At 44.4% G+C, this 27,668-nt stretch overlaps 1 protein-coding gene across 2 annotated transcripts in view; it reads right to left on the bottom strand.

The window, feature by feature from the left end:
- The window catches only part of CLN3 (CLN3 lysosomal/endosomal transmembrane protein, battenin), a 936,006-nt gene that overhangs the window by 150,991 nt on the left and 757,347 nt on the right, over window positions 1–27,668 (bottom strand). For both annotated transcript variants that reach the window (XM_086932190.1, XM_086932191.1), the window contains one exon: window positions 16,988–17,043. In XM_086932190.1, the coding sequence (XP_086788316.1) occupies window positions 16,988–17,043 (56 nt within the window). The remainder of the gene's footprint in view (window positions 1–16,987; window positions 17,044–27,668) is intronic.

Genomic DNA, 27,668 nt, shown 5'->3' with positions numbered 1-27,668 from the left:
ATCTACCGTAACAACACACTCTAAGTCAATACTCCAGCATGTGTAATATCACGCTTAACCAAATCAAAAGCTTTTTGCTGCTCTTCTTTCCATACAAACTTCCTTCCACGTCTCAACAATTCTCTCAATGGCTCCGTCTTCTGTGCAAAATCCAACACAAACTTAGCATAATATTCCACTAGACCCATAAAGGATCTCAATGAATCTCTATCATGTGGAGCTCTTGCATTGACGATGGCACTCACTAAATTATCCTTTGGTTTGATTCCCTCACTTGTGACCAAATGACTCAGATACTCAACTTCACTTGTCAAAATCTTACATTTCTCCCTGCTTAGTGTCAAACCCACCTTATCCATACATGCTAGAACTTTTCCCAAAGACAGATTATGTTCCTCTTAAGTCGCCCCAAACACCAACACATCATCTTAAAATACTACAGCTTTCTTCACACCTGCAAGAATCGTGCTCATCAACCGTTGAAATACGCTCGCTGCTGAGCATAGCCCAAACGGAAGCCTACAAAATTGGAATGTTCCCTCGCCAGTAATAAAGGATGTCAAATTTCTAGACTGTGATTTTAAGGTGACTTGATGAAAAGCACTTTGCATATCAAATTTTGTTTAAAACTTTGCACCATTCAACATCAACACTAACTCATTAATGTTAGGCAGAGGAAATCTGTCCATGATAACATTCTGATTTAAACTTCTTAAGTCCACACAGAATTGTAGTGAACCATTTGCCTTCTTTGTGATCACCACTGGAGACAACCAATCTGTTGCCTCAACCGGTTCTATTACTTTGTTATCCAACAACTTTTGGATGATCTCTTTCACTTTTCCTCTTGCCGCCATAGGAACTCTTCTAGCCACATGCTTCACAGGAACAGAATTCTTCCTCAACTTTATCTCATGTTCATAACCTTTGAATTGACCCAATCTGTTTTCAAAAACATTTTTATATTTTCCCAAAATATCCTCCAAACTTAGATTTTCAACGGCCAACACTGGAAAATCTAATGTTGGGTCAACTTTTATACCAAGGTCAAATTGATGTGGCCAACCCAATATAGGCGGACCTTCTTCGGCTACATACATCTTCCCTTGTGTGATTCTTCCTTGGAAACAGATGTTAGCATCTACACTTCCTATTACACTTATATCAATACCCTGATAAGATTTCAATGCCACATCCATTTTTGATAAGGTAGCTCCTGGCCAAGTGTCATTAAACAAAACTTGTGGAACAATAGTATAGAGTGATCCTGTATCCACCATTAGCAACACTCTCTTACATTGATTTCAAAATCAGCTTTCGGCCGCACTCTTCTGCGTTCGTCACCTTCTACTCCTGCAACCTCTTGTCCACCATCAACTACTATAACCCTATATGAACTTTGTGTTTCTTCCACAGAATTGACTTTATTTCCTTGCAGCTTACACAATCCCGCCAAATGTCCTCTCTTCCCACATTTTAAACAGTCTTTACCTACTGCATAACACAATTTCGAGTCGGCTTGATGGTAACTACTTCCACATCTTGTGCATTGTTTTACAACACTTTTGTAGGCACTTTTCCCCATTGCTTCTGAAAACGATTCTTTGCGCTTGCAACTGCTTCAGACTGATGTCTACCCTTAACAGCATTAACTGCATCATCGTCATCATCTAAAACTGCTACATCATCATCTCTTATTTTATTCGAGGTAATTTTCATCTCCCTCATACATTTTTCCGACTCCTCCACAACTTTTGCAATTGCTATTGCGTCCTTTAATGTTGGATTACTTGCGGCCCATAGCCTTTCTTGAGTCTTCTTACAAGCACATTGCAAAATGAATTGCTCCCTTATCATTTCGTCTTGCATCTGACCAAACTCACACTTCGCTGAAAGCTCCCTTAACCTCACAACAACGTCATCAATAGATTCATAGGCACGTTGTGGCTGTGTATAACATTTGTGTCTCCTCATTACCACATTTACTTGTTTCGAAAATTTATTTTGTAATCTCAACACCGCCTCTTTATACACATCCTCCATTGCTGCTCCTTGAGCATTTCCTTCTGGTGGTAAATACTTGAAAATGTGTTGTCCTATCTTAGAGATTACAGATACAACATCGTACCTACAACAAAGCAGGACAATTGGCTTTGTCAATGGATGTTAGTTGCATAAAATAAATAAGCAGCAACTTTGGCTTGTTGTATATAATATTGAAAAAGCTTCCACTTAAAGCCCTGGTGACACCACAACGATGTTGCTGCTCTGGAGTGTCAAAAGAGAAGGGAAATCCAGAGAGGAAATGACTCTCTTTAAAGGATTTCCCTTCCCCTGCATGCGCTCACCTGGCATGACATCAACTGTGTTTTTTGCAATTTTCACCCCGGGTGGGCTGGGTATGCTCAGACGTGAGTCCCAGGCTCTCCACATCACTGGAGTCAAGCTATCCAGGATGAAGAAGGCTATTAGCCAGAAACCGGTCCTTGGATGTTTGATTCCGGTCTAGGAAAGACATGGCTTGGTGTAGTTCGGCTTGGACTGTTCCCATGAGGCACAGGGTCAAGGCTGATTTGCATATAGCCAGTGTCTGGCCTAGGGTGGTGTGGAGTGCAAAAAAACGATGGATTTAGGCCCAGATCTTTGTACTGGGGTGAATGTAAGACATTGTTCTGCATTCTGTCCATCAACTGTGTTTTTTGCAATTTTCACCCGAGTGGACTGGGTATGCTCAGACGTGAGACCTAGGCTCTCCACATCACTGGAGTCAAGCTATCCAGGCTGAAGAAGGCTGATAGCCAGAAACTGGTCCTTGGATGCTGGATTCCGGTCTAAGAAAGACATGGCTTGGTAGTTCAGCCTGGACTGTTCCAATGAGGCACAGGGTCAAGGCTGATTTGCATGTAGCCAGTGTCTGACCTAGGGTGGTGTGGAGTGCAAAAAACGATGGATTTAGTCCAAGATCTTTGTACTGGGGTGAATGTAAGACATTGTTTTGCATTCTGTCCATCAACTGTGTTTTTTGCAACTTTCACCCGAGTGGGCTGGGTATGCTCAGACGTGAGTCCCAGGCTCTCCACATCAATGGAGTCAAGCTATCCAGGCTGAAGAAGGCTGATAGCCAGAAACCGGTCCTTGGATGCTTGATTCCGGTCTAGGAAAGACATGGCTTGGTAGTTCGGCCTGGACTGTTCCCATGAGGCACAGGGTCAAGGTTGATTTGCATGTAGCCAGTGTCTGACCTAGGGTGGTGTGGAGTGCAAAAAACGATGGATTTAGGCCCAGATCTTTGTACTGGGGTGAATGTTAGACATTGTTCTGCATTCTGTCCATCAACTGTGTTTTTTGCAATTTTCACCCCGAGTGGGCTGGGTATGCTCAGAGGTGAGTCCCAGGCTCTCCACATCACTGGAGTCAAGCTATCCAAGCTGAAGAAGGCTGATAGCCAGAAACCAGTCCTTGGATGCTTGATTCCGGTCTAGGAAAGACATGGCTTGGTAGTTCGGCCTGGACTGTTCCCATGAGGCACAGACACAAGGCTGATTTGCATATAGCCAGTGTCTGACCTAGGGTGGTGTGGAGTGCAAAAAAACGATGGATTTAGGCCCAGATCTTTGTACTGGGGTGAATGTAAGACATTGTTCTGCATTCTGTCCATCAACTGTGTTTTTTGCAATTTTCACCCCGAGTGGACTGGGTATGCTCAGACGTGAGTCCCAGGCTCTCCACATCACTGGAGTCAAGCTATCCAGGCTGAAGAAGGCTGATAGCCAGAAACTGGTCCTTGGATGCTTGATTCCGGTCTAGGAAAGACATAGCTTGTTAGTTCGGCCTGGGCTGTTCCCATGAGGCACAGGGTCAAGGCTGATTTGCATATAGCCAGTGTCTGACCTAGGGTGGTGTGGAGTGCAAAAAAACGATGGATTTAGACCCAGATCTTTGTACTGGGGTGAATGTAAGACATTGTTCTGCATTCTGTCCATCAACTGTGTTTTTTGAAATTTTCACCCCGAGTGGGCTGGGTATGCTCACGGGTGAGTCACAGGTTCTCCACATCAATGGAGTCAAGCTATCCAGGCTGAAGAAGGCTGATAGCCAGAAACCAGTCCTTGGATGCTTGATTCCAGTCTAGGAAAGACATGGCTTGGTAGTTCGGCCTGGACTGTTCCCATGAGGCACAGGGTCAAGGTTGATTTGCATGTAGCCAGTGTCTGACCTAGGGTGGTGTGGAGTGCAAAAAACGATGGATTTAGGCCCAGATCTTTGTACTGGGGTGAATGTTAGACATTGTTCTGCATTCTGTCCATCAACTGTGTTTTCTGCAATTTTCACCCCGAGTGGGCTGGGTATGCTCAGAGGTGAGTCCCAGGCTCTCCACATCACTGGAGTCAAGCTATCCAAGCTGAAGAAGGCTGATAGCCAGAAACCAGTCCTTGGATGCTTGATTCCGGTCTAGGAAAGACATGGCTTGGTAGTTCGGCCTGGACTGTTCCCATGAGGCACAGGGTCAAGGCTGATTTGCATATAGCCAGTGTCCGACCTAGGGTGGTGTGGAGTGCAAAAAAACGATGGATTTAGGCCCAGATCTTTGTACTGGGGTGAATGTAGGACATTGTTCTGCATTCTGTCCATCAACTGTGTTTTTTGCAATTTTCACCCGAGTGGACTGGGTATGCTCAGACGTGAGACCTAGGCTCTCCACATCACTGGAGTCAAGCTATCCAGGCTGAAGAAGGCTGATAGCCACAAACTGGTCCTTGGATGCTGGATTCCGGTCTAAGAAAGACATGGCTTGGTAGTTCAGCCTGGACTGTTCCAATGAGGCACAGGGTCAAGGCTGATTTGCATATAGCCAGTGTCTGACCTAGGGTGGTGTGGAGTGCAAAAAACGATGGATTTAGGCCCAGATCTTTGTACTGGGGTGAATGTTAGACATTGTTCTGCATTCTGTCCATCAACTGTGTTTTTTGCAATTTTCACCCCGAGTGGACTGGGTATGCTCAGACGTGAGTCCCAGGCTCTCCACATCACTGGAGTCAAGCTATCCAGGCTGAAGAAGGCTGATAGCCAGAAACTGGTCCTTGGATGCTTGATTCCGGTCTAGGAAAGACATGGCTTGTTAGTTCGGCCTAGGCTGTTCCCATGAGGCACAGGGTCAAGGCTGATTTGCATATAGCCAGTGTCTGACCTAGGGTGGTGTGGAGTGCAAAAAAACGATGGATTTAGACCCAGATCTTTGTACTGGGGTGAATGTAAGACATTGTTCTGCATTCTGTCCATCAACTGTGTTTTTTGCAATTTTCACCCCGAGTGGGCTGGGTATGCTCACGGGTGAGTCACAGGTTCTCCACATCACTGGAGTCAAGCTATCCAGGCTGAAGAAGGCTGATAGCCAGAAACCGGTCCTTGGATGCTTGATTCCGGTCTAGGAAAGACATGGCTTGGTAGTTCGGCCTGGACTGTTCCCATGAGGCACAGGGTCAAGGCTGATTTGCATATAGCCAGTGTCTGACCTAGGGTGGTGTGGAGTGCAAAACAACAATGGATTTAGGCCCAGATCTTTGTACTGGGGCGAATGTAAGACATTGTTCTGCATTCTGTCCATCAACTGTGTTTTTGTGCAATTTTTACCCAGAGTGGGCTGGGTATGCTCAGACGTGAGTCCCAGGCTCTCCACATCACTGGAGTCAAGCTATCCAGGCTGAAGAAGGCTGATAGCCAGAAACTGGTCCTTGGATGCTTGATTCCGGTCTAGGAAAGACATGGCTTGGTAGTTCGGCCTGGACTGTTCCCATGAGGAACAGGGTCAAGGCTGATTTGCATGTAGCCAGTGTCTGACCTAGGGTGGTGTGGAGTGCAAAAAAACGATGGATTTAGGCCCAGATCTTTGTACTGGGGTGAATGTAAGACATTGTTCTGCATTCTGTCCATCAACTGTGTTTTTTGCAATTTTCACCCCGAGTGGGCTGGGTATGCTCAGAGGTGAGTCCCAGGCTCTCCACATCACTGGAGTCAAGCTATCCAAGCTTAAGAAGGCTGATAGCCAGAAACCAGTCCTTGGATGCTTGATTCTGGTCTAGGAAAGACATGGCTTGGTAGTTCGGCCTGGACTGTTCCCATGAGGCACAGGGTCAAGGCTGATTTGCATATAGCCAGTGTCTGACCTAGGGTGGTGTGGAGTGCAAAAAAACGATGGATTTAGGCCCAGATCTTTGTACTGGGGTGAATGTAAGACATTGTTCTGCATTCTGTCCATCAACTGTGTTTTTTGCAATTTTCACCCCGAGTGGACTGGGTATGCTCAGACGTGAGTCCCAGGCTCTCCACATCACTGGAGTCAAGCTATCCAGGCTGAAGAAGGCTGATAGCCAGAAACTGGTCCTTGGATGCTTGATTCCGGTCTAGGAAAGACATGGCTTGGTAGTTCGGCCTGGGCTGTTCTCATGAGGCACAGGGTCAAGGCTGATTTGCATATAGCCAGTGTCTGACCTAGGGTGGTGTGGAGTGCAAAAAAACTATGGATTTAGACCCAGATCTTTGTACTGGGGTGAATGTAAGACATTGTTCTGCATTCTGTCCATCAACTGTGTTTTTTGCAATTTTCACCCCGAGTGGGCTGGTTATGCTCACGGGTGAGTCACAGGTTCTCCACATCACTGGAGTCAAGCTATCCAAGCTGAAGAAGGCTGATAGCCAGAAACCAGTCCTTGGATGCTTGATTCTGGTCTAGGAAAGACATGGCTTGGTAGTTCGGCCTGGACTGTTCCCATGAGGCACAGGGTCAAGGCTGATTTGCATATAGCCAGTGTCTGACCTAGGGTGGTGTGGAGTGCAAAAAAACGATGGATTTAGGCCCAGATCTTTGTACTGGGGTGAATGTAAGACATTGTTCTGCATTCTGTCCATCAACTGTGTTTTTTGCAATTTTCACCCCGAGTGGACTGGGTATGCTCAGACGTGAGTCCCAGGCTCTCCACATCACTGGAGTCAAGCTATCCAGGCTGAAGAAGGCTGATAGCCAGAAACTGGTCCTTGGATGCTTGATTCCGGTCTAGGAAAGACATGGCTTGGTAGTTCGGCCTGGGCTGTTCTCATGAGGCACAGGGTCAAGGCTGATTTGCATATAGCCAGTGTCTGACCTAGGGTGGTGTGGAGTGCAAAAAAACTAGGGATTTAGTCCCAGATCTTTGTACTGGGGTGAATGTAAGACATTGTTTTGCATTCTGTCCATCAACTGTGTTTTTTGCAATTTTCACCCCGAGTGGGCTGGTTATGCTCACGGGTGAGTCACAGGTTCTCCACATCACTGGAGTCAAGCTATCCAGGCTGAAGAAGGCTGATAGCCAGAAACCGCTCCTTGGATGCTTGATTCCGGTCTAGGAAAGACATGGCTTGGTAGTTAGGCCTGGACTGTTCCCATGAGGCACAGGGTCAAGGCTGATTTGCATATAGCCAGTGTCTGACCTAGGGTGGTGTGGAGTGCAAAACAACAATGGATTTAGGCCCAGATCTTTGTACTGGGGCGAATGTAAGACATTGTTCTGCATTCTGTCCATCAACTGTGTTTTTTGCAATTTTCACCCCGAGTGGGCTGGGTATGCTCAGACGTGAGTCCCAGGCTCTCCACATCACTGGAGTCAAGCTATCCAGGCTGAAGAAGGCTGATAGCCAGAAACTGGTCCTTGGATGCTTGATTCCGGTCTAGGAAAGACATGGCTTGGTAGTTCGGCCTGGACTGTTCCCATGAGGCACAGGGTCAAGGCTGATTTGCATATAGCCAGTGTCCGACCTAGGGTGGTGTGGAGTGCAAAACAACAATGGATTTAGGCCCAGATCTTTGTACTGGGGTGAATGTAAGACATTGTTCTGCATTCTGTCCATCAACTGTGTTTTTTGCAATTTTCACCCCGAGTGGGCTGGGTATGCTCAGACGTGAGTCCCAGGCTCTCCACATCACTGGAGTCAAGCTATCCAGGCTGAAGAAGGCTGATAGCCAGAAACTGGTCCTTGGATGCTTGATTCCGGTCTAGGAAAGACATGGCTTGGTAGTTCGGCCTGGACTGTTCCCATGAGGCACAGGGTTAAGGCTGATTTGCATATAGCCAGTGTCTGACCTAGGGTGGTGTGGAGTGCAAAACAACAATGGATTTAGGCCCAGATCTTTGTACTGGGGCGAATGTAAGACATTGTTCTGCATTCTGTCCATCAACTGTGTTTTTTGCAATTTTCACCCCGAGTGGGCTGGGTATGCTCAGACGTGAGTCCCAGGCTCTCCACATCACTGGAGTCAAGCTATCCAGGCTGAAGAAGGCTGATAGCCAGAAACTGGTCCTTGGATGCTTGATTCCGGTCTAGGAAAGACATGGCTTGGTAGTTCGGCCTGGACTGTTCCCATGAGGCACAGGGTTAAGGCTGATTTGCATATAGCCAGTGTCTGACCTAGGGTGGTGTGGAGTGCAAAACAACAATGGATTTAGGCCCAGATCTTTGTACTGGGGCGAATGTAAGACATTGTTCTGCATTCTGTCCATCAACTGTGTTTTTTGCAATTTTCACCCCGAGTGGGCTGGGTATGCTCAGACGTGAGTCCCAGGCTCTCCACATCACTGGAGTCAAGCTATCCAGGCTGAAGAAGGCTGATAGCCAGAAACTGGTCCTTGGATGCTTGATTCCGGTCTAGGAAAGATATGGCTTGGTAGTTCAGCCTGGACTGTTCCCATGAGGCACAGGGTCAAGGCTGATTTGCATATAGCCAGTGTCTGACCTAGGGTGGTGTGGAGTGCAAAAAAGCGATGGATTTAGGCCCAGATCTTTGTACTGGGGTGCATGTAAGACATTGTTCTGCATTCCGTCCATCAACTGTGTTTTTTGCAATTTTCACCTGGCATGACGTCATGCCGTAACTTCTCCACTAGCGAGAAGAGCAGTGTGAGCAGACGCAAAACGATGTGCCTGCTGTCACTATAGTCCGGAACAAGCATTTGCAATGCAATAGGTCTCACATTTGCAAGAGTTTAAGTTATTGCCGTTGTAAATGGCAATGCCTTTTATTTATGTTTTAAAAACCAACACATAAATAAAAGGCATTGTTGTTTACAATGCCAACAGCTCAAACTCTTGCAAATGCGAGACCTATTACATTGCAAATGCTTGTTTAAAAGGCTGTAAGCTCCTATTTACCTGCAGCAAACCCGCATGAACAGGGACTAGCGCCTCGACATGACCAATAGCAAAGCTCCTCACACTAAACAGAGTAATGTTCTAATCCAAAAAATTATACCAAAACAACGCTGTTAGAGTGTATTATTAAGGCACCTTTGACAATTTTCCATGAATCAAGAAAACTACTGGAAACTAAACAATCCATTTAATTTTATATTATCTTCAGGAATTGAAGATTATACATGTACACGGAGTGGAGTAGAAGGGGACACATTGGGGGTGTGAATAAACTACATTTTCAGATCTCAACAAAAGAAGGGAGGGTATTCGGGCTGCACAAAATGCAAAGTGTTATTTTTTCTTTTAAACACTTTTAGAGACCATTGTGAAAACAGCAGAATTAAACAAGAGAAGGAAAAAACTAAAAACCAGGAAAGGCGCCAGGCCTCAACACAATGAAACTGTTAAATGTAGCACTATAAAACCGAGGAGCAAAAGTGATATTATCCAATGTGAATTAAGAGCACAACATGTTCCCAAAAATGGTCTAAGCTGCTTACCAAACTCATTTATGTGTAGGCTTGTACTGTAGGTACAGGTATTTTTAGGTCTCGCGACCTATCGATGTGCGCAAGCGCATCGAGCGGAGCGAGAATTCAAGTGGCGAAAACATCTTCAAACCAAAGGGCTTTCAGCCCCGCGGTTTTCATGCAGTTCGCGTGTACATGCACGCGCATCGCATGCAAGCCCAGCCCAGCCTCTCGCATTCCCAGGCTCTCCCGCCCCCATCCGGCATCAGGCTTCTCCTCCCCTAGCAGCACTCCTCCCACACCAGCAACTCCCCCTCCCACACCAGCACCTCCCCTCTCTCTCACCGCAAACACAGCCTTGCCCTAGCAGCACTCCTCCCACACCAGCACCTCCCCCCTCCCACACCAGCCCCTCCCCTCTCTCTCCCCGCAAACACAGCCTTGCCCTAACAGCACTCCTCCCACACCAGCACCTCCCCCCTCCCACACCACACCAGCACCTCCCCTCTCTCTCCCCGCAAACACAGCCTTGCCCTAACAGCACTCCTCCTACACCAGCACCTCCCCCCTCCCACACCAGCACATCCCCTCTCTCTCCCCGCAAACTATTGCCTCTCCGTGTTCTCTTTTCGACTCCCAGGTGCCACCGCAGCCTAAAGAATTGCATAATTGTGGTCACAGTTCTGGATCATAATTCCCATCTGTGTTGTACAGGTCTAGCATCCTCCCCTCACCCATGGCCCCACTTCTTCTTTCATTACCATACATTACTTACTGTAGGGGGAATCTGTTGCTGTCCTCCGCACACTACTGGTATTAGAGCTCTGGTAGAAAATGGATTAATAAGTACGAACCGCCTGAGATCACACTGTGCCCTAGACCCAGAGTCGCCAGTTGAAGGTGGTTGATTTTTATTAAAATGTCTACCCTTTTGTGCAGTGTTGTCACTTTAAATACAGCTTAGTTTGTCCACTTGTTTAGCTCTTTTCTGCATGCGCGGCTCAAAGCACATTGAAAAAAAATACAGTAGATTAACTTGAGCTTCCACACAGTAAGCCGCCCTGCTCTTCAAGCTTCGCTGCCAAGAATAACTATACCAGTCTATTCACCCAGGAGCCCCAAAATGCACGTTGTGCAGGAACAAACCAGCCTTCTAACCAGGCTGTAGACGGGCCAACAAATCCCTATGTAAATAGCTTTGTCATGCGCCTTGAAAAAGGGCCGTTCCGAGTCGGAATGATCCCTCCTGTCCGGTTTAACTGGCATCGCGCTTCTGTCTCACGAAAACTAGCCGTAGGCGAGGAGGGGGGCGGTGCCCACCCCATCACCTTCTGTCTGCTATCAAGCCTGCTATCCGTCGGACTCGGACATTTACAACCTGTGCTGAAGGGCCATAAAACACCCCACTCCACTTCAAAGCGGGCACAAGGGATTCTTCAGAGTTGAAGGCCATCCCCCACCCACAGAGTTTTTTTTTGGGTTCCTTTTCAACACGTAAAAACAAATACTGAAGAGGTCCGAATCACATCAGCTACTTCATTTCATGCTTATTTTGTTAATTTACTTGTATTTTTTATGTCGAGCATACATGGCCCAAGCGCATTAGAGTCCTTTACATGAGCACAAGTTTACATTGAACTTTTTTGGAGGCATGGGAGGTTAAGTGATTGGAAAATGTAGGATCAGTGGGTCACTGGTCCCATCCTTGGGTGCACACTATAATTCCTCTATGATTCACAGAGGTTCCACACTTAGTTCATTGTTAATTGTTCGTATTTATTTTTTCTCAAAAAGCATATTTTGTTAGATGAATTTATTCCATTCTCAACATATTCACTTTATCCTTTGCGTCAATCCAATGCATTTCGGGGCTATTAACTGCCCCTTCATCAGGGAAAAGGTACTGTAACAAAGTTAGATAAAAAAAGGTATAAGCGATAATAAATGGGAACGTTATGGTGTGTGGTATAGGGAGGATACTAAAGGATGTGAGGGGAGGGAGTGGTGTTGGTAGTATAAAGGTCACCTTAACAAGCTTTTTCGACCCGTGTTGAAAGCATAATCGTGCTTTAAATGTGGCTTACGTGCGCTGAGGATCGTCAAAATGCACCAGTCTGTTGAAAAGTAAAGGGTGCGTTTCGTAAGTCCGAGTTTAAGTCAATTAAAATCAAATATGTGATTGCCCTTCATACAGTGCACTAACCTGTTGAAATTGAAGCTTAAGGTTCAATGTTAATCCGCTCGTGAACGCCGGTCAGGACGAGGACGTCTGCTGCCGCGTTTGGTCAGTTACGAGTGTTGCGGTCACGTGGGTGATAGATAAGGAAAACAGACTCGCGTTAGCGGTCTGGGTACAGGTGCTGTGATAAACGTATGGAAGTAGGACGTGTGGAATTAAAGGATAGAGATCAGAAAGTTGGGGGGTTCATGCAGTGCCCAAAAGTGCACAAATCACGTGGGAAATATCGGAAGAGAGCATTAATTTTCTAGACGTCAGAGTATCCATCACCCAACAGGGATTTGAGACAGACTTGTTTGTGAAGCCCACCGACAGAAACAACATGCTCCATTATACAAGCTTCCATGAACCAAATCTAAAAAGATACCTTCCATTTTCACAAATGGCCAGAGCTAGAAGGATTGTATCAAACTCTGCAAAATCTACACAGAGAATTGAACAAATTGTCACCAAATTCAAGGATAGAGGATATCCACTGAACCTCCTTGAAGAATCAAAACAGAAAATTTTGAACATTGATCGACAAAAACTCCTACAACCTGGCTTCAAAAAACAACAGACACGTATTGTGGTAGTTTCAAAATATTCCACAGCCACTGCGAAGTTCAAAAGAACCATATATCAACATTGGTCACTACTTAATTTGGAACCGGATTTTAATCAGATCTTTTTGGAACCACCACTATTTGCATTCACCAGAGCCCAAAACTTAGGTGAACTAGTTCAACACAAACCCATTGTGACTGTCAAATATACTGGTACCAAACCCTGTCTTAATTGCGGGAACTGCAATAGCATCATAAAGGGCAATACAATCAATCATCCCATGAAGGGCAACACAATCAAACTTCATGTCAATGCGACATGTGATTCCAGCAACGTAATCTATGCCCTCAAATGCCCCTGCGGGAAACTCTACATCGGCAAGACCGAAAAGAAAATTAAAATCAGATTAACAGAACACAAGTCCAATATAAGATTGAAAAACAGCAAATCCACGATTGCCATGCACTTTGAAGAACTAAAACATAACATTTCCCAATTAAAATTCATTATATTGGAAACTATTGCCAAAATTGAAGGAAGAGACAATACCAAATACCTTCTTCAACGAGAGAATACCTGGATTCAAAGATTATCTACACAGAAGCCAATGGGCCTTAACGACAGAATCGAACTTTCTTGTTATCTATAAGTGTTGCCAATGGAGCCTTAACAGGCTTCCTGCCGTTATACATTACATGTACTGTATTATAATTTTAATCCTTATGTAGATAATGATTTTCACCTTTATGGTCTACCAGTTCCTTTGCTTGTTTACTAATACCCACCCACTCGGCACTTTTGAAATCCATTTCTTACATTAACCACACCATCTTTATTAGGATTTTAGTTTACCCTTTTGGGCACTGCATGAACCCCCCAACTTTCTGATCTCTATCCTTTAATTCCACACGTCCTACTTCCATACGTTTATCACAGCACCTGTACCCAGACCGCTAACGCGAGTCTGTTTTCCTTATCTATCACCCACGTGACCGCAACACTCGTAACTGACCAAACGCGGCAGCAGACGTCCTCGTCCTGACCGGCGTTCACGAGCGGATTAACATTGAACCTTAAGCTTCAATTTCAACAGGTTAGTGCACTGTATGAAGGGCAATCACATATTTGATTTTAATTGACTTAAACTCGGACTTACGAAACGCACCCTTTACTTTTCAACAGACTGGTGCATTTTGACGATCCTCAGCGCACGTAAGCCACATTTAAAGCACGATTATGCTTTCAACACGGGTCAAAAAAGCTTGTTAAGGTGACCTTTATACTACCAATACCACTTCCTCCCCTCACATCCTTTAGTATCCTCCCTATACCACACACCATAACGTTCCCATTTATTATCGCTTATACCTTTTTTTATCTAACTTTGTTACAGTACCTTTTCCCTGATGAAGGGGCAGTTAATAGCCCCGAAATGCATTGGATTGACGCAAAGCATAAAGTGAATATGTTGAGAATGGAATAAATTCATCTAACAAAATATGCTTTTTGAGAAAAAATAAATACGAACAATTAACAATGAACTAAGTGTGGAACCTCTGTGAATCATAGAGGAATTATAGTGTGCACCCAAGGATGGGACCAGTGACCCACTGATCCTACATTTTCTGGTTACATTTTGACGTCGTGGGACACTAGACGGTACTTGCATAGCACCTAAACTTTGATAAACATAAGTTTAAACTCACATAAACTTGCTGTGCATCTACCCAAACTACTTGACAGGTTAAGTGATTGGCCCAGAATCACAAGCTGTTGAACCGAGGCCAGTATTCGAACCTGCGCTGCCATTGAGAAAGCCGGCAACTCGGACCACTAGGCTACATCTCCTTAATGGTGGCCTCCAACTAAGACAATTAGCATAGTTAAGGGTCGATGGCTCATGGTTACACAAATTAAAAGAAACTTTCATGGGGACATGAATAATTACTGATAGCAAATGACCCAAGTAAACGGCCCACTCTCTACCTCTCAATATTTACCTGCCTCTACAATTTAAACACCAGAGCCCAAGACTGGCTAAGAGCACCAGTCTGATTACTGATGCACGACACCAAAACACTTCTCCACAGACCACACTGCAAATACAACCTCTTTCCACCCAAGCAGTTTCTCGCTGTGTAGCATGCTCCTCTCCATCTATGTGCTTCAGCGTCTCACAAGTGGTATGAAGCGCTATACAACTCGAATATAAACACAAATAGGTAATTAACTTTCTTTGGCGTCTCCGAAATATTTTTTTTCAGATTTAAGGCACTAATTAAAATCATCAAACATGTAAAACAAAAAAAAGTAAACAAATGCCCCATTCAAGAAACACTTCTGAGGACACCTACTTACCAATAACAAACAAGCACTGGCCTTGCCAATAGGTCTTGCAGTAGGAAAGTTTAAGCTATTGCTTTTGTAAATTACATTTTATATTTATATATCGTTATTGGCATTGTCAATAACAATATATAAATATAAAATGTCATTTACAAAACCAATAGCTCAAACTTTCCTACTGCGAGACCTATTGGCAACGCCAGTGCTTGTTTAGAGTGCAAACATAGCTGGAGATCAAGAAAGGAGCAAGGGCCTAGTCCAGAGTTGTGCTTTAGGGTCATTTACATTAATGGAGGATTTCCTATTTTTAGGAGATGTGCCTACAAAAATATGAAAAGCCTAGTTCCCAATAGTTGGAAGAATTTTGTTTTAAACAATTCGTTTTTTTTCTGCAACACAACTGAACCTAGACGTACATTAAGGTCAAATATATCATACGGAGATGCCAAATAGAAGCTCTCAATCTGGCACACAAGACAATTTCTAAAATTACTCAAACTTGTTATACATTATAAACATTGTTTGAGCTAACTAAAATGCAAAACACAGCGAAAATAAACCACATAATTACCGGCTGATTCTTGAGATTTACATTGAGCATACTTCCTTACACTTCTTTATGGTCTCTTGGCATGGAAAGGCGCTATCAAACAAAAGCAAAGGGGCAGAAGGCAGTCTTATACCAATTATATTCAACATATATGCAAGTGACCAGTCAGTCTCTTAAGAGTCATCATTGGTCACCGATGATTAAGAGATGCAAAGCTTAATCGCCAGCTAAATGCACATGACCTGATCCCATTTTCCATAAAAGAACGAAAAATGCTATGAAGCCTGACAATACTAGAAACCTTCTATAATTTAAGAGACCTGAAAAAAGATATTGGAAGCAAAAAATCTAAATATTTTGTATTCCATAAAAAAACCTGAGCAGGATGCAACATACAAGCAGATCTATGTAGACATCATTGAACATAACCACCGACAACTACTAGGCAAAAACATATTGAGTAATTTAGAATACTTCGCCCAAGCTAGGAAAAGCATCCAGGAAATGGCTATGAGGTATTTTCTGCTACAACCTTGTTGGAGCAAGAATACCCCCACTGAAGCTCTGTTCTGTAAACCAATACTCCTCAAGCAAAGCACCAAATGATATACTATCCCCACACCTAAGAGTATACCAGGTACTACAATATCAAAACTCCTAGATTTAAAGAAGAGCTGGAAAAGCATATTGACAGATATTTTGAAAAGCAAAGTCAAATCATTTCAGCTGAAATGAGGGCAAACCGAGCAAAATGAGAGCCCAAATCTATTGGACGGATGAAGAACTCCAAAAAAAGAATTAGACCAACATTCTTATGAAGGCAAGAGAAACACGTGACCCAATTCTGATCGCAAAATAAGTTCAGTAAAGGTTACCGTCCCACAGCCAAAACACTAATAAAATCTAGAGCTACATTCTTGAGCCATCCGCTACACCTTAGCTGAATGTGTGTACACTGTAAACATCTACAAAGGCAACAAATGAGCAAGTTCAGGGTCATTGACAACAGACAATGCTGGTAAGGGTGGCATACATAGAGCATTATTAGGTCTGTCAGCAATGTGACAAGCTACTTTCGAAAAAAATATATTCACTTCCTAAAGCTCAACCCCAAACATGTGAATATATGTAACTGCTTTTGTAGGAGTTTCTCTGGGTTAATTCCAGACAGATCTGTAACATGAATACCTGTTCAAATTCCTTTGGAAGTGATGGTGCAATTGATAATAGGAGTGACTAGACAGCATGGAACGAGGAGGAATATGAGTGAGATGCATAGCGAGTAAGAGTGGGAAACGATCAGAGTCAGAGGATATCAAAGTGTGTGAAGGAGTGGGAGGGGAAGATGGAAAGACAACGTGAGGAAGGTCTAAAAAGGGATACGTTCAGGACAGGGAAAGTAACAAAGGAAAAGAAAGGGACAGAGAGAGGAAGAAAAGAAGGACCGACAATTTAATCGGGGAGGTAGATGGAGGAAAACCGATGTGAAGAAAGCGACTTAGGGAACAATTTAGTACGACTGACGTGTGGAAAGTTCAAGCAAGAATTAACAGCTTCACACTCAGGTGAAATATTGTCCAGTGCTACATTGTTGTGCGAAGAGTAGGTTCTTACCAGCGGTACTGCTCAGCGTGGGTCAGTGTTGTGTTCTTGAAATACAGAAGCTCAAACTGAAAAAATACAAATAAGCAATGTTAACATTTCCTGATATTTACATATCACAATGTAAGACAGAACCACGTATCTCTAGAGGTAAGAGCCTCCTAATCAGGTGATGATTGGAGAGAATTTAAGTTTCCATGATAATTCCATCTCTATCTCTCTGGTGGACCACCTCAAGAGGTCAGGGAGCACCATCCTTTATTATCATTTAAGCTTTTATGTCCCATAAAGGTTCAATCTCACAATTAGAATTATTCTTCCGGGAAAGCATTAGCTGGGACAACCATATAGGAATGGCATTTCAGTAGTATTTACACCATTGCAACCCCTGCGGAAAAGTTCACGTATCAGAGTTTGATCTCTAGAAATATAAGTACATACAACTTCCATAAAAATGCAAGTCAGGTATTATATACATTCATTCACCAGAAAAACAAAGTTTAAAGAACCGTAATAGTTAAGTGCCAAAATGAGTGACAATCAAACGCTTTAAAAAAAACCACTGAAATTAGCCAGTTATAGTTCAGCTAGCTAAATATAACCTTGCGCCCAGCCATGCACTGCTTATGACCTCACATATTACATCACTCATGACACATTCAATGACATCACTGATGGCGTCACTGATGATATTTCAAATGACATCATTGATGACATCATCCAATGAGTTTGCTATATAGTGATCACACTGAAAGGTATGTAGTAAGCTTCACCTACAACACATTTTCCGTATCGTTTGTATTGCTAATAAGAAAAAGTTACTTAACTGAGGTAATGATTTTTTGGGTGGATAATCTATTTACCTGCAGATTCCTCACATAGTAAAATATTTTCAGGCATCAGACTGGACCCCTAAACTTCAAAACTCTCACGTTGCCTGTAGTGGCGACTGGCTTCATATCAATGCCGAAAGTGACATCAAATGATGTCACCGAAGCCATACAGAGCCCACCCTAGGGCAACAACTGAGGGTCAATGAATATTTATACCAGCAAATCCTGCAAGACGGATTGGGCCAAATGACCATTTTTACTCAACTCAGGATCTAGACAGTAATGCTTGGTGAATGTTTGGCGGGAAACCCCTTGTGGCTTCCTTACATATCTCCTCAATTGGAATTTCTCTTGCTAGGGTAGAAGTGGTGGTTTTGGCCCGGGTAGAATAGGCTTCAATTCTTCTACAGGTGACGAATCTGCAGGTACCAGTATTGATCAGAAATGTACGTTTTGGCAAGATGTCTGGCCTCCTAAAGAGAGTTGGGTATTTGGAGGGTGTGGCGTTTCTGTTAAGAGCTTTACACAGAGTGAAAGCTGTGTACACTAGAGGTTTGGCCACCTAATGGGGTTGGTTGGGTGGAGAGAGTGCGCGCTCTGTGAAGACTTTTGCATAGGATGAAGGCCGGACATCTTGTGGGTTGGTCATTTAATGGGGCTTGGGAGTCTGGAAGGAGTGGCCTCTCCATCAAGAGCTGTGCACAGAGCGAATGCTGTATTTAGCAGGGTCGTAGGTACCTAATGTTGCCAGTGTGTCTCTGGGGATTGGTCTCTCTGTGAATGGTTGCACACAGGGTAAAGGCTGTGCGTAGTAAGGGTTTGGCCATCTAATAAAGCTTGGATGTGCAGAGAGAGGAGTCTTTATAACAAGCTGTGCATATGGTGATGGATTTGTGTGGTAGAGGATAACTACATAATGATTCTTATGTATAGAGGTAGTGGGGTACAGTATAATTATTTTATACAAGCACATTTCTCCAAGTAATTTATTCTTTTCATTATTCTGCGCATGCAGCAGTTATTTCCATATTTGAAAGGCTGCACTAGTTTTACACTAAAGAACAAGTTACTTACATTCGATAACAATATATCTGTAAGAAACATAGGTTAGTTATAGATTTCTTACCTTAGAATTACACCCAGGCGTCAGACTGGATCAGTAAAGTTTTTAGTCAGCAGGACCCCTGCATGTAGGAAGGTGGCGTCGGTCGACCGTACGTTCGTCGTCGGCGTCGTGATCGCTGGGATTACATCACGGTAGCTACATAGACAGCGCCCTCGTGCGCTGACGTCAATTCTGTACACAACTTACCATGCCAGAAGCACAGAGCCATGCAAGACACTGACCACTGGTGCACAAAACTAAGGGCCAGATGTAGGTAGGACTCAGTTACCGATTCTTAATTACCGAATTTTACCGATTCGGTAATTAAGAATCGGTAAATAAGAAGGGGGGGTATGTAGGAACATCCAGATGTTCCTTTTACCGAATCGGTAATGCTCCATTCATTCCTATGGACTTTGAAGTCCATAGGAATGAATGGGGCATTACCGGTCGGTATTTACCGAATCGGTAAATACCGATTTTGACAAGGGTGCAGGGGGTGTCACTTTGACACCCTCTAGCACCCCCAAAAAAGGTTCGGGGGCCATGTGGCAGGCATACCTGCCCTAAGGGCAGGTCTGCCTGTCATATGGCACAGGTATGCATGCACACATGTGCATGCACACCGGAATCGGTATTTTACCATCAAATATATTTGATGGTAAAATACCGATTCGGTAAGGGTTGTGGGACTCAGAAGAGTCCCACCTACAAATTTACCGAATCGGTAAAAAATACCGATTCGGTATTTTACCGAATCGGTATTCTACCGATTCGGTAAATTTACCGAATCGGTAAAATACAGTGCCCTACATCTCAGATGGCATTTACCGGTCGGTAACGGCCGAATTCGGCCGTTACCGACCGGTAAATGCCTACCTACATCTGGCCCTAGGGCCCTTAAAAGATGTCCTTAACCCTAGAAGTCAGTTCACAGAATGGGTGGGGCGGTAAGGAATCCATAACTAACCTATGTTATTTACAGCTATACCGTTACCGAAGGTAAGTAACTTGTTCATCTGAAAGAAACAGTTAGTTATAGATTCCTTACCTTAGAATAGATTCCCCAGCAATATTGAAAGAAAGAGATCTCCCAGATAGTTTGAGGTCCAGAGGGGGGAGAGATAAACCAAACAAAAAGTACAGAACCTCAGTAGGGACCTATATTTCTTTTGACATTGAGTAAATCTAAGAAATTTATAAGAGATATGCCAGAGAGAGAAACTTTAAAGTATTATCCAAACATGTATATTTATTAATCTTTTTTTCATTTTAAAGGAATTTTTAAGAAACATTTATGCAACTGTACATATCATTTTGCTATCAGTGAAAAATTCATCATTTTTACATACATATTTTTGTGAAAGACAATTTTTGTGAAAAACAAAACATTAAATGTGCCCTCTAATGACAACTAATCCTAACAGTCAAAGTAGTGGATTTGTAGGTTTTTTTCAAAGTCGTGTGCAATAAAACCGACAAGCAAATCTCTGATATATCCAAAATCTTATCATTCTAGCACACAGATAGAGGCTGGCTGATCCTTACTACCTAAGATTTAAACAACGATAAATACAAACGATCAGGTACCTTATATTATCTCTCACTTGGTGCTAATCTATCTCGGTCTTAGTCACCTATTAAGCGGCCAATGTATATTTACTTACTAGACTATTTATTTGTGTCTGCACAGAAAAACCTCACGACACACAAAGGTTCCCCGTCCCACCCAACTAGATGGTACCATAACTAAGGAAAATACAGAGAACGTTCCCAGGAAACGGAGGTAACACATCGCGACCCACATGACAACATTAACGCTAGCGTCTTTGTAATTATGCAACTACAGATATCCCTTTGTTTTCCCCAGTCGCTGCTTTAAAAGATTGGCCAGCATTTGCCCCTCAACACAACCTACGCCCAGATTTACTTAATCATAGGTAAACCCTTTTTTCCCTCTATGTAAATATGACATAACAGCACTTTAGAATACCCTATAAGCACTGCATGTACTTTATAAATTACTCGTCTGCACGTTGGGTGCCTCAGTCTCTATGGGGATTGTCAGGTTCTGTACCCTTTTCTTCCCTCTCATTGTTTGAATCTCAGCCTTTTGGTCTATTCAATCTAAACTCGACAGAAGGATGTTTTGTTAGCTATGAGCATTTACTAAATCTTATTAATGAAGTGTAGATATGTACATAACCGATGCCACAGAGTCAGTTTGTCATAAAATGAAAAAGAAATAATGACATTTACAAGTTTTTTTCTACTTTCTATTTTTCAGAAAAGTGTATTATGCTGTCATTTTTTAAGATTACCTATGCTTTATTATTGTATACGTTGTCCTTGGCCCTGAGGAAGGTGACACTCACCGAAACGTACGTCGGCCCAACATCTACTGTTCTGGATACGAACTGGTTAATTCCATCCCAACTAGTAGAACTGTATCATCTAGGTTCCCATGATATTCCATTAAGTACACCTTAGAGTTGCCAATTGTGTTAGTCTTATGTTTTGTAACATTTAGTCTTTGTGTTTATGTTGATAGATATGTCTTTTTTAAAATAAGAAATAGTATGATTGGTATGTGAGTATGCATGTTTGACTGTTAGGATTAGTTGTCATTAGAGGGCACATTTAATGTTTTGTTTTTCACAAAAATTGTCTTTCACAAAAATATGTATGTAAAAATGATGATTTTTTTCACTGATAGCAAAATGATATGTACAGTTGCATAAATGTTTCTTAAAAATTCCTTTAAAATGAAAAAAAGATTAATAAATATACATGTTTGGATAATACTTTAAATTTTCTCTCTCTGGCATCTCTCTTATACATTTCTTAGATTTACTCAATGTCAAAAGAAATATAGGTCCCTACTGAGGTTCTGTACTTTTTGTTTTTGTTTAGATTCCCCAGCAATACCAAAGCCGACGGTGGGTCTGCGAACAAAGTTCACACCATAAAGTCCTGTAGAACAGAACGACCAAAGAAGCCATCGCTGCGGACTTGGATGTCCATGCAGTAGTGTTTCGTAAACGTGTGCAGCGATGCCCACTTAGGTGCCTGACAGATGTCATTTAGGGGAACTCCTCGACCCAAAGCAGTAGTAGCTGCCGTCGCCCTGGTAGAATGGGCATGCAGCCCCACTGGAGGCTCCATTTTAGCCAAAAAAAGCAGGCTTTGATGCACAGAACGACCCACCTGGAAATGGTCCATTTGTGCACGGCCTGACCTTTCTTAGCGCCCATGTAACCAACAAAAAGCTGATTGTCCACCCGGAATTGTTTGATGCGATCCAGGTAGAAAGAAAGAAATACATCACTTACAACATGTTCATTAACATCACTCATGAAATCTCAAATGACATAGATGATGATGTCATCCATCCCTCTGCTGTTCAAATCTGAAAAACAGTTAGTTATAAATTCCTTACCTTTGAATTACCTCCAGATGTCAAACTGAATCCGGAAAGTTTTTCATCAGCAGTACACCTGCGCGTCGGAAGGTGGCGTTGGTCGACTCCGCACTCGTTGTCGGCGTTGTGGTTGCCGGTATGACATCACGGTAGCTACATAGACGACGCCCTTGCGCGCTGATGTCAGTTCTTTATTTTTCTGCGCCAGCAAGCGCAGATCCGGAGAGAGCTGTACCCCCAGTCATTTTTTTACTGAGATTTTTTCTCAACTTTTATCGACTTCGTTGTTTTTTGAGTCCTCACAACTCCTGGTGCAAAGGAAGAGCGGTCCCGAAAGCTACTTGAGGCCTGGCAGTCGGCTCAGCGTCGTTCGAGGTCCTGGTGGAGGTTGAAGGGCCGGTCGTGGAGCCAACACCATTTTTCCTCTAAGTCTTCGCACTCATGGTTAGGTAAGTTGAAGCACAAAAAGAAGTCGAAGAAGCATCGTCGCTCTTCGACTTCTCCCCGTCCATCGGCCGACGCGACGAGGGATGCGGGTGGTGCCCCTCCTGCAGTTCTGAGTGCAGAGTCCGTAGGGTCGACTTCAGGTTTCTCGCCTTCCCAGGAGCAGGAGCGACCCCTGCCCAGCTTTGTCAGTTCTACGAAACGATGCACACCATCTTTGGGCAGCCCCACTCTGCGGGCGCACCTTCGGGCCCCGCGGACTCGGCTAGGGGTGCTGGGCCTTCGGCGGCTTCGGCGCCGTAGGGTCCCCTTGGATCCAGGCCTGGATCTGGATTAGCACCGGTCAGCCGCGTTCCGCCTCCCCTGGCACTGATTCCACTGGCACCACGTCCGCCACTGGTGTCGGCAGTGTCCCCAGCCGACATCAACCCCGGCCTCCACCTCGAGGTAGACATTGAGCTGGACCGGCGTCGACCGATGCCAGATCCGGCACTGGAGGGTACTTTTGTGCCCCTGTCCTACCCTGGCTCTTTGAGACCAGATTGGCAGCTAGAGGAGGGTGAGGAGGACTGGGAGCGGCATTCACTAGGCAACGCTTTTCATCGCGAGTGGAGTTGCGGTCTTTTATGCGCCTTTCCACCTATACCACTTCTGCCCAGAGTGCTGAAGAGGATCAAGCGTGTTCAGGCCCAAGTCATTTTTGTGGCTCTGGATTGGGCACGAAGAGTCTGGTATGCCGAGCTGCTCAACATGATCATCGATCCTCCGATCCGACTGCCTCTTCGGGAGGATCTTTGTTGCAGCAGCAGGGGACAGTCCTCCATCTGGACCTTTCCAGCCTCCACGTCTTTGCGTGGAGATTGAGTGGCAGTAGTTGACGTCGTTTGACCTGCCTCCCCAAGTCTGTGATGTTATCTTGGTAGCCAGGCGTCCCTCCACTAAGACGGTATATGCTTGCCGATGGAACAAATTTGGGGCAGGGTGCACAGCAAAGACTGTGGATCCCCTTTCTGCGCCTCTTTCTAAGGTTCTCTTGTTCCTCTTTTCTTTGGCCCAGTAGGGTTCTGCTCTGGGCACTCTTAAGGACTACCTCTCGGCCATTTCAGCCTTCCTCAGGCTCCCTGATCTGCCTTCTCTTTTCAAGCTCCCTGTTTTAAATAGATTTCTTAAGGTCATTACTCATCTTTTTCCTCCTGTTCCCTTTGTAATGCCCCAGTGGGACTTGAACTTAGTTCTGACATATCTTATGTGCACTCCCTTTGAGCCACTGCATACCTGTCCTCTCTGACTTTTCACTTTGAAAACTGCTATTCTGGTGGCCATCACTTCTGCACGCAGAGTGAATGAGCTGCAAGCTCTGTCTTCCAAACCTCCCTTTCTGGCTGTCCATCTGGGCAAGGTCGTCCTTAGAACTAGAACTTCCTTTCTTCCCAAGATGGTTACTTCTTTCCACATTGGCCAAACCATTACTTTGCCCACCTTCTTTCCACCTCCGCATCCTTAGAAAGAGATGCTCCACCGTCTGGATCCAAAACATGTGCATATGTGACGTCAAACTGTGCTTGGCAAGGGAGCAAGATAAAGTTAACTCGCTGAACGATAAGTGGCTAATTTAAGCGTTTTTTATGTTTATAAGCATTTGTGTTTAAATCATTTCAACACCATACTACAATGTTACTTTAAACTTAGTTTTTTTCCAGTGAATTTCTAGGTTGTTTTTTAAAGATAGCTAAGCTCTTATCACTATACCCATCTATAACGTCCCTTTCACCGTTGTGTTTTTCAGTGAATTTCTGAGGTTTTTTTAATGTTAGAGAAGATCATATCATACATGACTAAAATGTCTATTAAACCTTTTTATGTGCATTTCCAGTTTAAAATTATTTTTTTAGCCAACATCTCCACTATGCACATCCTACGGCCATTTTCAACTAGGGATTAGCACAGGAAATCCCATACTGATGGCCAGCACACCACTGCCTGCCCTCCATGGTCTTTTTGCTGCCCCTCACCCTGCTCTCTCTTGCTTGCCATCTATTCTGCATCTACGTGCCCCTGCCCCCACCTCCTGCCATTTGGTCAACTTGCTATGCCTGCCCACCTCCTCCCCTTGTTCTCTGTCTGTGTGCACAGCACCTCTACCAGCCCTCTGTAGTCAGCTTGCTGTCCCTTCTCCAGTACTCCATTGGTATGCCCCTTCCCCTCTTTCGCCTGTTCTCTTTGGTCTATATAGCTGTGCGGCTGGTCTGCTTTGAGTGGTCAGCTTGCTACTCCTGCCACCCAACTCACTGTCCTCCATTCTCCATGTACATGGGCCTGCCTCACCCTCCTGCCCTGCACGGTCAATTGTGCAGACCCTGCTCATGCTGCTCTGCTCGCGGTGGTCAGATTGCTGCCTCTGTCTCTCTGCCTTCCCTTTACTCACCATTTGTGTGCCCCTGCCCCCATTCTGTCAGCTCCCTTTGGATAGCTTTCTGCTGCTGCTCATTCCAGCCTGTCTTACATGGTCAGCTTACTGCTCCAGCTCCTGCCCCCTCCTCCCTACCCTTTGTTCTCTGTGTTTGCCCCCCCCTTTCTTGCTCTCCAGGGTCCATTGTACTGCCCCTATCAACCTTTCCTCAACGGTCAAATTGCTGCATGGGACCCCTTCTCCCTGCCCTCGAATATCTGAGTCTGTGTCTTTTCCTCTCCATTCTGCCCTGCGTAGTCGTTTGTGCTGCTGCTGCCACTGCCCCTCCCACTTGCCCTACGTGCTTAGCTTGCTGTCCCTATGCCCTCAATGGTTCATTGAACACCCACTGCCACTCCTGCCTACCTTGTGTGGTCTGTTGTGCAGTCACTGCCCCTCCCCCTTGCCCAGCATGGTCAACTTGCAACCCCTGCCCCTTCTCCTCCTTCCTCCCTTCCATCATCCAAATGAATGCCCTTATACCCTCCTTCCTGTCATTCATGGCCCATTGAGCTGCCCCTCCCTCCTGCTCTACATGGCCCACTGGGCTGACTTTGCCACTACTACCCACTCTGAGTGATCAGCTTGCTGATTCTACCCCTACCCTTGGATGTCTGAATTTAGCTCCTACCCCCTCCTTTCTGCCCTCGATGGTCCTTTAAGCATGCCCTAGCCCCCTCTCCACCATTGTCGGTGATTCTGCCACTGCCCCTCCTGCCGCCACCATGGTCCATTGTGCTGCTACTTCCCCTCCCTGCCTGCATGGCATTGTCAATTTTCTGGCTGTGACCTCTGTTGTCCGAGTCCTTGCCTCTAGTCCCTCCCTTACCACAGTGTTTTAATGAAAACCTAGACCCCTAGCATTCTGTATTTACAGCAAAGCATTGCCTACCTGAAGTCATCTTGATGGAATAAAAGAGCAATACCTAAAGCGTTAGTGCTCTAGGAAGCTAACGAGGACACATTCACTGATTTCCCAAGTACCAACAAAGGGCTTTTAAACTAGCTGCTATTTTATGTTTTTTATTCAGTTACACGAATGCAATTCAGTTACACGAATTCAGTTACACGAATGCACGAGTTACATGCACGTTTCGCACACTTCTATATATTTGGGCTACATTTTGGCTCTTTTTCCTGGGCTGCCAACTTGGGTGACTTTTTTGTTATCAAGCTCCCTCATTTCTTCATTTACTGCAATATCCTCTGTATGAAGTGCATTCAGTTTTACAGCTTTATTTCCATGAAAATGGTGTTCAGGTGTGCCACATTTTTGTCATAAATAGAGTTAGCACTCTACTTGTCAATATGGCAAAGCTGCAATTGAACACCAAGGAATTAACTAACAAGATGCTGCTGGTGTGAAAGTACATTTTAACTATACATGTCACAATGTTTTACTAAAATGGATGAGGATGATATTTGAGAACTCATAGAAAATGTGCCCTAATTGTGCTGTCTACAGTACTACCCATAATTTCTATGGCAACTTGATCCCCCTCCTTCTGTTTATTACTAAAGGAAATGTGTCACGTTTGACAACTTTGACTCAATCACGATAGCTTCAGGTGTGACACGGTTTTGTCATAAATAAGAATGTTAGTACTCTAGTTGTTCATTAGAATACTGTGAAAACTGCAGTAGAACACTAGCTAATCAGCTGACAGGCTGCTGCTGGAAGTGCAGGTTTTTTATTTTTAGCTATTTAGCTTCTGGAGCATCTTCTGTAACCTCTATGAGAAACTCACGAGAGAAAACAGACATGGTTCATCAAATCCCAGCAGAGGATGAGCATTTTTCACGGATATATAGTGTTTGTCAGTCGTCCAAAACAAGCAATAACAAGAGCCATCAAAAGAGCTGAGCTTATGATGATTGTTCACTGTTTCCACCATGCGTTAATTCGTGAGGAAAAATCTAATGAGTAAACAGAGTGTGAAGGAAAGCTTTTGTAACATACGCTTGGATAAGACCGACTACTGGTGTGGTCGTCATTGTATTTGAGGTGTGGGTCAGCCGGCACTCAAGTAAACCTACCAACCGTAGACATTTCTATAAACTAGAGACATCCGGAAGACCATGGGGCTGTGGACTGCTTGTATTTCTGAGCAAGAAAAGGTACTGGGACCCCCACACACAAGACTATGCTGGATTTCCCAGAGTCTTTAGTCTAGAAAAATGTACAGGTTGGTGTGGTCCCTGAATGCCAAGGACCCACATGCTGCAGACATTCCCCATGGAATAGGAGAGAGCTCAAATTGAGTACTCTAGATATGGTGTGATGGTGGAGAGGCATTCTGTGTTAAAAAACAAAAGTAGTGCGATCCATGCAAACCACACCATCCAGGACCTTCCCAGGCGTCTAATTTTTTAACAAAAGTCTGGGCTTTGTGGGTTTGGAAGGTGGCCGCCAACTCAGGTCCCTAATACCACAGCCCCAG

Source organism: Lissotriton vulgaris, chromosome 7 (assembly GCF_964263255.1).
Source record: "Lissotriton vulgaris chromosome 7, aLisVul1.2, whole genome shotgun sequence".
NCBI lineage: Eukaryota > Metazoa > Chordata > Amphibia > Caudata > Salamandridae > Lissotriton > Lissotriton vulgaris.
This window is presented reverse-complemented; position numbering and strand designations above follow the sequence as displayed.